The sequence below is a fragment of the Anastrepha obliqua genome, chromosome 5, assembly GCF_027943255.1.
Source record: "Anastrepha obliqua isolate idAnaObli1 chromosome 5, idAnaObli1_1.0, whole genome shotgun sequence".
NCBI classification, from domain to species: domain Eukaryota; kingdom Metazoa; phylum Arthropoda; class Insecta; order Diptera; family Tephritidae; genus Anastrepha; species Anastrepha obliqua.
The window spans coordinates 122,586,537-122,599,027 of NC_072896.1; the positions used below are offsets into that span (position 1 = coordinate 122,586,537).

At 37.5% G+C, this 12,491-nt stretch overlaps 1 protein-coding gene across 1 annotated transcript; it reads right to left on the bottom strand.

Moving 5' to 3' along the window:
• Positions 1-1,711: 1,711 nt before the first annotated feature.
• On the bottom strand, positions 1,712-6,204 carry LOC129249154 (uncharacterized). Its single transcript, XM_054888816.1, has 4 exons — positions 5,858-6,204; positions 2,441-2,682; positions 2,193-2,366; positions 1,712-2,120 (listed from the first exon to the last, which is right to left on the bottom strand). The coding sequence occupies exons 1-4, from the start codon at positions 6,053-6,055 to the stop codon at positions 1,895-1,897; spliced, it is 840 nt and encodes a 279-aa protein (XP_054744791.1). The 5' UTR covers positions 6,056-6,204; the 3' UTR covers positions 1,712-1,894.
• Positions 6,205-12,491: the final 6,287 nt, after the last annotated feature.

Below are 12,491 nucleotides of genomic sequence, written 5' to 3' on the forward strand. Positions count from 1 at the left end.
ACAAGAAATTCATACGACGTTGAATAAAGAATCCAGGACAGAGGGAGATAAATACTTTATACTTCCCTCCAAAAAAGCATCAAATAGGTTCCCAAGGTTACGAAATCTTAATAGATTTTATACTAGACATTATAATATTCGTCATATGATTTCAAAATCCTCGGATTAGTAGAAATAAGCGTCTGCAATATTTTTAGACATTTGTGAAGTTAAATTAAAAAAACGATATTAAATAATGTCGATCAAAAAAGTGGATTTTTCTCATGAGAGTTCAATGGTAACTTTCAAAGCACAGGTTAATATTAAACGAAAACAGAAAACTAGAAAAAGGTGTCTCATTTTTTTGGCCGAACAAACTTCTAGAGTTATCCTAATATACTTAGTCCTGCGGCTCGAACCCAGGATTATTCTTTTTTAGCCACTCTTGAGTGGTTTTTGCCATATGGGCTGAAGCGGAATCTTGTTTTCTTTCTCCATTGAAGAGAGTACTACTCAACTGCTTCATCACGCCTTCTAAGACATCCTTCTGGTATACTTTTGTCACGGTTTTAACCACTTTTTCGCAGAAATAAATAGTTGTAACGCCTTTCCAAGACACTGCCCACCAAACCATTACGGAAGCTGGTTGGTGACTATGCTGAATCCTTGAAATTGAAAAATTGAAATTTGAAAAAATTGAGCTAAGGAATGCCAGGATATTTGGTGGCTCCTAAAGCACTCAGGCTAAAAAGCCCATTGTATTTAGAGCTCTGGAAAGAAGGTAGATAGTCAAGGAGGGAAGGAGAAAAGTATCAGAGAAAGAGATAGGAAAGAATAGAGACAGAGATAGAGATAGTTAGTCCTGTGAGAATTTTCCAGATTCTTTGGCAAATCTGTAAATATCCTCCAGTTTTAGAGAACGAATATTACTCATTCTCACGACATCGGTACCCAAAACTCGTAGCTGTGCTCTAGCAAAGGCACGACACTCACAGAGAAAGTGCTCAGTGCTATCCGAAGAAGTTTGAGAGTAAAAGCGTATTTTCGACCTCAAACATAGCCAAGTCAAAAGCTGCAAAATCACACGTGTTGACTTTATGGGTCATAACTTCTACAATTTTTCGTCGATTCAGGCAAACTTAGGCTTAAAATGTAGGTGATAAAATTGCCTTTCAGAAAACCTATCTTATGTCGATATAAAAAAAAAAAAATAAAATTCATTTGGTTTCAGCGACCTCAAATAAGTTTAAAAAACGCTTTTTGGTCGAGGACCATTTTTGGTGTAGACTAGTGTTATTGGCTCTGGCCAATACTGATACTTATTACTATCGTTTAAGTACCATCCGGCTCCAACCCTTGGAACAACAGTTTTTGCGTCTTTAGAAGTTTTAGCATAGGTTTTGTCGTTTGCTTATATAAAACTTCTTCAACAGTGAACATTTCCTCATCTGTGAAAATAATAATTTCATGGCAGTTGACTGCATGCCACCGAAGAAGCTGCTTGCATCTGTCGAGTCTAATTTTCTTCAAGCCCGTTATCAAATGATGGCCAGTTGAGCGTCGGTAGGCTTTAATGTGAAGATCATCTCTCATTAAGCTTGGCATGGATCTGGTAGATACATTTACTTACCTGGACATGATTTTCTGCTTTCCACTTCTTTTTCTTTTACAACAACACTCAAGACGCACGTTTGGAGCGAAATCTATATTTGCCGTACGTTTCGTCCTCAAGTAAAGTTCTGTATATTTTATTTATAATCAAATGTGCATACATATATTTCATTCACATCCACATGACAATACTATTCATATATTAAAACAAGGCAGTCTCTTTTAAAACTAAACTTCATACAAGAGCCCTTTGACATGCCTGCATACAATCATTCTTTTTCAACCTTAGTACTTGAACAAAAAACTATTTTCGTTCTGGAATCACTGACCAATAAACCTTATCAATTGTTTGAAAACCCAATTTCTCAAACATGGAACGTGACGGCTTATTCTCGAACACCACTGGTGCAGTGACTTCGAGGCCTTTGCTTGCAATCAACTTGGACATGTGACTAACAACCAAGCTGCCAAGACCCAAACGTTTATGCGTATCCACTACATGCACTAAGCCCAAGGACCCGATTGGTAGTCTGTAAATACACAGCGAATATTATATGTAGGCATATTCAACTAGTTATGTAATTGCAGGAAGGTGCAGAGACCTCAAAGACCAGGCAACTAAATTGCCGGCGCCATCAAAAACTCCAACACTATCATTATAAGCAATTAATAGCTCTACAAAATGTACTGAATCATTCCTACGGTGAGGCCAAATGCTGTTGACCTGCTCGGCATGCTTCGTTTCCAAGGAACGTAGAGTGTAGCCTTCGGGTACGCTGAAATTTAGATATGTATTTAAAAATTTAATTAATTATTATAAAATTAAAAATATTAGTTGTAATTTACTCACTTCACTGGCAGTTGCTTCGCCTTCTCTTTATCGATGTAATACCAAAAAGTGCCGTCCGCGAGAAAAGTTTCTTTGCTAAAATCCTCTCCTACAAAGAACTCTTCCACAGTGTTCATTAGACGTCCGGGGTAGCCAAATATGAGAAGCGGCTCTTTGATATTCACTAATTTCAGCGCAGTTAGTAAGAGTTCTTGGTTTTCGTTAAGTGTATTCAGGAATACGTAGTTTGTTGGTTTCTTTTTCTATAGGGAAAACATTTACCAAATTGAGATACGAACCAATAAATAATTTTTATTAAGATAAACATAACGCACACTAAATACAAAAAAACACGAAAAATTGGCAATGCTCAAGAGAGGGGAAAAAACAATGGTTTCAGTGCAAATTGAGTACCATAAAGAAAGTCTGCTCTCGCTAGTTTCGCTGAAATTTTATTGATTTTATATTTTGACTGAGGAAATAAAAGACAGGTTAGCTTATGGTGGTGGTCGCTTAGACCTTACAAGTCCTTTGTGATACCACTGTGCTGCACAGGAACCCCATTTACTTTCCTTCGTGGATCCATTTAGTGGCTCTTATGAAGCGCAGGATTGGTCCCATCCCCACGCCAGACAGTTCCGTAACAGAATGGAAAAAGTATCTATCTAGAAAACTTGCTCTGATTTTAGCTAAGGCTGTGCAATTCCAAAGAAAGTGCTCAACTGTTTCTTTCTTTTCTTCATCTCAACAATATCCATGGGAGAAAAGTCCTAGTCTTAAGGAATGCCTGCAAAATAGCCAATGACCGGTTATACAAGCCACGACATTCGAGATATCATCTCTTGAGAGGCTAAGCTATTCCTTTGTCCTTTTTTTGTTTATTTGCGGCCATAGTAGTCTAGCTGTTACATGTACCTTCTTCTCTCCATGACCTATTGGCCTCGTGGATAATGTTGTTTTTGATTATTAGTTTACTCGTGGCCAAGGTATTCCAATAGTATTTTTATCACTAAGCAGTTGAAGAGCAGTACCTTTCCTGGCTAGCTCATCGGCTTTGTAATTTCCCTCAATATCTTTGTGCCCCGGAACCCAAATAAGACTGACCTTGAATACGGCACTCATATCATTTAGGTCTGCCCGGTATTCGTGTGCAACCTTCGATTTTAGTATAGCAGCATTCATTGATTTAATGGCCGTCTTGCTATCCGAGAATATATTTATAGTCGTTTTTGTAACGGCATAAGATATGTAGCCACTTATTTTATAGCTAGAACCTCTGCATGTTTAATTCGAGTCCTAAAAGATAATCAATTAATTAAAACTGTTTCAATGAAATTTATTTCACTTAACAATATAATTCGGACGATTGAACCTCGCGTACACCCTTTTTGGGTGTTTGGTCGAGCTCCTCCTCCTATTCGCGGCGTGCGTCATGATGTTATTCCACGAATGGAGGGACCTACAGATTCAAGCCGACTCCGAACGGCAGATATTTTTATGAGGAGCTTTTTCATGGCAGAAATACTTTGCCATTGCCTGCCGAGGAGAGAGCCCAAGATTTTATATTTATTGCAAAATTAGCGACACAACTCAAAATAATACTCTTTATGCGTAACAAAACTAATCCATCGTTCTTAAGCACACTAAGACAACTAAAAATTGTAGTATAGTTGAGACTGTGCATGCGACGCATTTAACAGAAAAGCAGACATAACGGTACTTTTCCAGTTAGAGAAGAGAGTCACGATAAAAAAATTGTTGGGTAGTTATAGAAATGTGTACTGTGTGTTAGTTTATGGGACATAATCGATTTGTAGAAATTTTGAGTTGCGACTCTTTTGTATTCACTGTGCGATATGTTGATATGTGCGTATATTTTGACACCATGTGGTAAAAATTTATTTTTGTTAGTATCCGTTTCTTTTGCACGTTAAACTATAGATTTTATGTAGTAATAATGTATACTCAGTTTTTCGTTTGCTAATCAATTGAGTTTTTTGGAGCACTTTGAAGCTTCAAAGGAGAAAATGTAAGCCGAGGTACCAATTGTCAAGTTTATAGTGGGAGAAATCAAATATTTTTTTAAGTTTTTATAAAACAGTAAGAAGAACAAAGTTGAGGTATGTAATACTACATATACTTAGTCTGGTCATAAATTCTGTGACAAAATTCTGTGCACGCAGTCAACGGTCATGAAAAACTATTTTCATATATGAGAAAATGTTCACTGTTGAAGAAGTTTTTAATTTGCAAAACGACAAAAATCTATACTAAAACTTCCAAAGACGCAAAAATTGCTGGCCACCATCCAGCCTCCGTAATGGTTTGGTGGGGAATGTCTTGTAAAGGCGTTACCCCTCTTCATTTCTGCGAAGAAGGGGTTTAGACCGTGACAGAAGTGTACCAAAAGGATATCTTAGAAGGCGTGGTGAAGCAATTGAGCAGTAATTTCATCAATAGAGAGTGTTAGATCTTACAACAAGATTCCGCTCATGCCCATAAGGCAAAAGCCCCCTAGCAGTGGCTAAAGAAAATATTCCTAGATACATAGCCATTGGACTACAGATTGTGGTCAGAATTGAAGAAAGGGCCTGTCGAAGACCTCACAGAGTTTCAAAAAATCTTTGGTTCGAGCAGCGACGTTAATATCTATGAAAGCCGTGGGTGTTGCAAGAGCTGAATGGTCTATTTAATTGAGTGGCCTATTCAAGTGAAGAATGGTGATCATTTCGAATGAAAATTAAAAAACAAATTTTTAATATTTACATGATTAAATAACACTAACTTCATTAAAAAGAGTATTATAATTTCATATCTATAAGGGACTTAAGTTGTAACAAAACTTATGGGAGGACTGTTGCAAATATTTCATTAGAGAATTTCAAGGATGTTTGAGTATACATTTTTAAAGGACATTAATTATCTATATTTGCCCTGTCGAAAAATAAACACATTTTTTCTTAATAGCTGGCTATATCGCTTTTGTTAGATATCCATTTTAATGTCATTAAGTGAGCTTAAGTATTTAAAACATTTGTTTTTTAAGTTATTTAAGTAGTTCTCCGAATCTTTAAAATTCATTCAAAATTAAATTGTTGGGAAAATTAAAAACCGTCTACTTTCACGTGCATATAAAATTTATCCTGGATAACGTCTACTGTCGCGCGGTGTTATACAAATCCACTTCAGAGCAAATGCAGTTTGTCAAGAATGACTTTTGACACGGAAAATAAATTCAACTTTTCGACTTCATTAGCAAAAAATAGCACTCTTTATTTACCTTTGACTTCTTTTTTGTACTGATTCATATTTATTCACAGCATTTAAAGGGAATTTATAAACAAAAAACTTGAAATTCTTTGGAAAAACAACAACTAAAGCAACAAACTGTATATATTTCCTGTAGCTCCCATTTATGTTCCTTTATTTACAACTTACCACCGCCACATAAGTGCCATCACTTCGCCATTCCCCATCCAGTGAGTATATCTTAATGTCCAGTGCCTCATTTTGCGCTTTCCAATCAATTAAACACTGAAGCGTATTATATGCGCAAGATAGCTTCTTCTGCCCCTCGTACAGATCGCGCAGCTCTGGCCACTGATCTTGCGGAATTTCTACCAAAGAATGCGACATCCTGATAAGAGCGTGAATGTTTCACTCCAATGATGTGTTAAACCCAAGCGAGCCTCAGCAACACTGAGAGTACCAAGCAATTTTTTATTGTTCTAAGGCAGTGCTGTCCATCTTATATATCAATTGATCACACATATGCTTACTCTCCATCGTTCAGTCGTTAGCAAACTAGCCATAGATAATAAACTAGCAACGAATAAACACCAAGTTTGTCCGCGACGCTTAGTGAATGCAATACAATGCCCTGTAAGAACTTTTTTATGCTAGAAAATGCCTTTGGCGACTTGCAATGCCTTTTATGTTACAAGTCGTTCAAAGGAGGCTATAGATGTAATATCAAAAGGCATTTTGATTCCTCCCACAAAAATATACAAATTTTAGACAAAAAACTAGTCAGGGGTTATATGAAGAAAAAAAGTTACACTTTTTGGAAAAATTCAAAGGGTGCTTGGCTAAAGTAGAAAATGAGGAAGTTGTTAAGCAATCAAATATAAAAATGAAAGCTGAGCTATCTTCCATGATCAGCTTATATATTGCTAAACAAGGCCGGCCCTTTATAGATGGTTTTTCTGTTAAAAACATTTGTCTAAAATTTTTTCAAAAAATGAATCTTGATACAGAGCTAGTTAAAAATATACCCATATCCCGCCAAACAGTAGCCCGACGGATAGATGAACTGGGAATACACATTCAATCTGCAGTGAAGGAAAAAATTAATGATTGCCAATTTTTTTCTCTGTGCTTGGACGAAACCACCGATATTAATGATTTATGTCAACTGCCGATATGTGTTCGGACAGTTAACGTAAATTATGAAATAACTGAAACAATGTTTTCTCTTGAAACATTCTGTGGGAATGTTACAGGAAAGATCTTGTTCGACGTAGTAAACGAAAAAGTTTTTTCAGTTTTCGATGCAAAGAAATTTGTAGGAGTATGCACGGATGGGGCAAACGTTAGGACCAGCAAGAATGAAGGGTTCATTGGCCAATTGAATAAAAATAGAATTTCTGGGAGACATTTTCATTGCATTATTCATCAAGTTGCACTCGCTTCAAAATTTTTGAGCGGTCATCCTGTCATGAAACGTGCAGAACAGATTATCAATGAAATACGGGGAGGGCACCGTTCCCTCACCCACAGAAAATTTGTAAATTTTTTAAAAACAACTTCTGCTCGGCATAATGACCTAAAAATGTGTACAGACATTCGTTGGCTAAGTCGTGGTGATTGTCTCAACAGGTTATTTGAGTTGAGGGAAGAAGTTTTGCAATTTCTTGAAATTAATTGTAATGGAGACACTCTAGTTCGATCTTTAAAAGATGACAATTTTATTTTGGATTTAGCATTTTTGGCTGATGTCTCCTTTTTTTTGAACAAACTCAATTTAAAGCTTGAAGGAAAACAAACAGGAATAAAAGAACTTCAATCTGGCGATTATGCCTATTTTCCGAAAACTTCGCTTATTATTACGAAACATGAGGGTGTTAAGCCGAGTGAAAAATTGGAAAAACTGGAAAAATTTAGAAGAATCATTATATCCAATATTGAAAAGAATATCTTATCAGTGCCTTTCACTTTTTCCCACAACATATTTTTGTGAGAAAAATTTTTCGGACTTAAAGTTCATTTCCTCCAAGCAGCGCCACAGTTTAACATCAAGTCATTTATCGAATGTACTTTTATTAAGAAGCTGCCACGAAAGTATTAATATTAAAGATTTTATTAGAGATATAATATAGATTTACAAACCCAAATATATATAAGGAGTTACATAACGTTCCAAATTTTCTACTCCAATTCAATATTTATTTATTTTGGTTTAAATTTCCTACTGGACTGCTCCCATTCTCTCGTTCTCACTTATACATTCACATTTTTCATTCTGGACAGCACTGTTCTAAGGTGCTAAATTGGCTTACTGAGGAACGTGCGCTCTCTGAAAGAGATGGAAGTGTGCTATGAGAGCGATAATTTTTGCTCCGTATGCTTCTTTCGCTCGGCAATATGTATGCATGTGAAACTATTTGAATTAGTGCCCCTGTTGGGAATGATGAACATGAAAGCCCTGGCTTTGCAGATGTGTAAGTGTGTAAATAAGTTATTACATCGAAACACTGAAAATTACTTAAGATAAAAAAAGATGTGCATACGTGACTCGCTATATCACAAATAGGGCTTTGAATTTGAAATGGCATAGTGGGTAATTTGAAGATAGTTGAAAATTAAAAATAATAAAGGAGTATGACACTCAATACGGCTAAGTCCCTCACTGGAATAAAGACAGAATACCTGTTATAAATTTAAAATAGCGAATAGCAATTAATAACAATAGGAAATAAATGTTGCATAAAATCTATGTAATAAAATGTATAATTTGAACAAAATTGATTCTGTAAAATTTTATGAAATGAAGGTTCTCCTTCTTCTGAATTGGCGGGATAACCGCTTACGCGACTTTGGCCGAATTTAACAAAGCGCGCCAGTCGTTCTTTTCTGGTGCTAATCGGCACCAGTTGGACACACCAAGTGTCCAAGGCCTTCTTCTTCCTCTACTACCACCAGCTGATACTTTCAGCCGGAACGCTAGTATCCATTCGGACGACATGACCCAGCCAACGTAGCCGCTGGGTCTTTGTTCGCTGCACTAAGTCTATATCGTCGTAAAGCTCATACAGCTCATCGTTCCATCTCCTGTAATATTCGCCCTTGCTAACGTGCAAAAGTCCAATAATTTTCCGCAGAATCTTTCTCTCAAACACTCCAAGCGTCGCTTCATAAAATGAAGGTTGTATAGGGTCCGCCATATAACTTTACGGAATTAAAAATGCTATAAAAAAGAAACTACTCAATATTTTTCCAAACTGTTTTTTTTTATTTTAAAGCACAATCCTTCCGGTTAATGATGGAATACAACTTCATTCATATGGCTGCCTCGGCTAGCCATGCACCATCCCATACGATTGGTCCAATTTTTCAACACATTTTCGATTGTATGCGGCTGTATTTCAGCTATGACATCGCGTATGTTGGTCTTCAGTGCACCAATTGTTGCTGGTTTGTTGGCATAACACTGGTCTTTGACGGCACCCGAAAGATAATAATCCAACAGCGTCAAATCGCAGCTCCGAGGCGGCCAACGATATCAGAATTTCGGCTGATAATGCGATCTTCGAAGACAGTGCGCAAAAGATTGATAGTAGCATTCGCTGTGTGGCAAATAGCGCCATCTTGTTGGAACCAAATGCAATATTTCCCAGCGTTCTTTGAGCGTATACACAACCATTTCCGTTCAGCGGAAGAGTAAAACTAATTTTCTGTCAAATTAGATGACAGCTAAATGTTACCATTCTTCAAATAATACCTAGTTTAAATCCGTAACGATAGATGGTGGGCCCTGTATAAACTTAATTTATTCTGCTTAGGCATTATTAAGCCCAATCTGGTTTTTATAACAACTTTTTTTTTGTGAGTTAAGGGACTTAAAATGCCTAATGCTTCATCAAAGCTGCCCTCGCTGCAACGCTATGTCCGGGGACTTAAAACATCCCCCTCGTTTGGATCCGTCGCCCACCCTGGAACCGCTTTCGCATTACTTCAGAGCGGCGAATATTTTTCTGGGAAACCATTGATGATCTTCCACGTTTCTTTGCTACTTAGCAACTTGTCGACTACATTTTCAATGGTTATTTGACCGACGGCATTCTCCAGCGTTCGACGTTCTTGTTCCCAATGCATGCATTACAACTAGTTCGCTTTTCTAAAAATTGTATTATTATAATTATTTCTTTTTTTGATTTAAAAGTGAGTATTAGAAAAATAAAGTTCTTATCAAAATTAAAAAAGAAAGCTGATGCTTGAACATTCTTAATCAATCTTTTCAACTTATTAGTTAGCCGTTGTCAAAAGGTATCTTATATACCCAACTCTCTCATCATTCCGTTTTATACGTCGTGTGAACAGGACTTTTTTAATAATATAATTTTATAAATCAATTTTTGCAACTAATAGGACTATGAATAAGTTCCTTGCGGTTTTACAACAGATGGCGTAACTTGATTATTATTCCATCGATCCACATTTCCAAACATTCATTGGAGAGCTACTGTCGTAAGGCACAAACGTCAGTATAAGTTTTTTATTTGAAGCGTAAACAACAATATTTTTACCACACTTGAAAATGTCGAATTTCGTGCCAAATAATGTGTTTTTGCGGGGAATTTTTTAATATGAAGAAAAAAGCAGCCGAAAGTCATCGTATCTTGGTGGAAGTTTATGGTGAGCATGCTCCAGCTGAGCGAACGTGCCAGAAGTGGTTTGCACGCTTTAAAATTGGTGATTTTGGCTTGGAAGACGAAGAACGCGAGGGTGCGCCGCCAAAGTTCATGGATACCGAATTGGAGGAATTGCTCGATCAAGATCCGGCTCAAACGCAAGAAGAGGTTGCAAAAACTTTGGGAGTTGATCAATCAACCATTTCCAAACGTTTAAAAGCCATGGGAATGATCCGAAAGGTAGGCCATTGGGTGCCGTATGAATTGCAGCCAAGAGACGTTGAACGCCGTTTTATGGCATGCGAACAACTGCTTCAACGGCACAAAAGAAAGGGTTTTTTGCATCGAATTGTGACTGGCGATGAAAAGTGGGTCCATTACGACAATCCAAAACGTCGGGCAACGTATGGATACCCTGGCCATGCTTCAACATCGACGTCGGCGCAGAATATTCATGGCCTGAAGGTTATGCTGTGTATCTGGTGGGACCAGCTGGGTGTTGGGTATTATGAGCTACTGAAACCGAATGAAACGATTACGGGGGATGTCTACCGACGACAATTGATGCGTTTGAGCCGAGCACTGCGAGAAAAACGGCCGCAATACGCCGATAGACACGACAAAGTTATTTTGCAACATGACAATGCTCGGCCACATGTTGCACAAGTGGTCAAAACATACTTAGAAACGCTGAAATGGGATGTCCTACCCCACCCGCCGTATAGTCCAGACCTTGCGCCATCCGATTACTATCTCTTCCGATCGATGCAACATGGCCTGGCTGACCAGCACTTCCGTAATTACGATGAAGTCAAAAAATGGATCGATTCGTGGATTGCGGCAAAACCGACCGAATTTTTCACAAAGGGAATCCGTGAATTGCCAGAAAGATGGGAAAAAGTAGTAGCAAGCGATAGACAATACTTTGAATATTAAATTTGTAACCATTTTACGTCAATAAAGTTTCAAATTTCGAAAAAAAACCGCACGAACTTAACCATAGGCCTATTAAAATTTTATATGGATTCAGATATGCAGCTATGTGACAACGAAGCTTGAAGTCTCGAAATCTAACAGAGAATCTCTTTTGCCGACAGGTACTACCTTGGACCAAGTAGGCAATTGAGTAGTAAAGTCCTCTCTCAACGAAGAAAACTAACACTTTAAGACTCTCATCATACCCTTCCTATCGTATGGCGCAGAAGCGTGGACGATGACAACATCCGATGAGGCGTACCTTGGAGTGTTTGAGAAAAAAGATTATGCGCAAGATTTTTGGACCTTTGCACGTTGACAGCGGCGAATATTGCAGGCGATGGAACGATGAGCTTTACGACGGGTCATGTTGTCCGAATGGATACAAACGCTCCAGCTCTCCTCTGCGTTGGAAAGATCAGGTCCTCTTCCACTTGGCTTCACTTGGTGTGTCCAACTGGCGCCGGTTAGCACGAGAAAGAAACGACTGTTGCGCTTATTTAAACTCAACCAAAATCGCGTAAGCAATTATCGCGCCAATCAAGAAAAAGAAACTAACGAAAGTTAAATAGAAGAGGAAGCCAATGGCACTTAATTTTCTAGTATTAAAGAAGAGGATCTTCCATATATATTGATTCTGAAACCGAAAATGAATTGGAATGAAAAAGAAGAAGAAATTTCCACCGAAGAAGCAACTGATGGGATTTTATGGGGAAAACATTGAAAGAAGTAGGAGATGTAGATAGATTTTCAGGTTATAACGCATTCAAAGAGGTCTCGGGTGTAGTAATATTCTACAACAACAACAACAGGTCTCGGGTTAAACTGCCTATGCTAAAGGACATATTAGGCTTGGTTCGGTAAGTGCTTTCAATTTCAGTGCTTTCGAATTGATTATTGACTAAGGCATGATGGCATATATGTATGAAATCATACACCGAACTTGAAGTCTGGGTGCTATATAAAGAGATCAACCAAGTTATGATTTCAAGAAAGGATTTTATTTTCCATTTAGCTGAAGAGCTAAAAGAAAACTATAGCGACGATGACCAGAACATTTTCGTGCCCTTGTCAAAAATTCAAGAAAAATGGATGTAAGAGCATTCGTGCCAAATTATATAATATTTATTGCATATTAGTAGTAGTATTAGTATATAGCTACACCATTTTTCCATGAAATTCTTAAT

Bases quoted from the DNA above. Each gene is read 5' to 3' on its own strand.
- LOC129249154 (XM_054888816.1), bottom strand. From the start codon at position 6,055: ATGTCGCATTCTTTGGTAGAAATTCCGCAAGATCAGTGGCCAGAGCTG. The intron at 2,683-5,857 runs GTAAGTTGTAAA...TTTTCCCTATAG, and splicing joins ATGGCACTTATGTGGCGGTG to AAAAAGAAACCAACAAACTA. The intron at 2,367-2,440 runs GTGAGTAAATTA...TCTAAATTTCAG, and splicing joins GCGAAGCAACTGCCAGTGAA to CGTACCCGAAGGCTACACTC.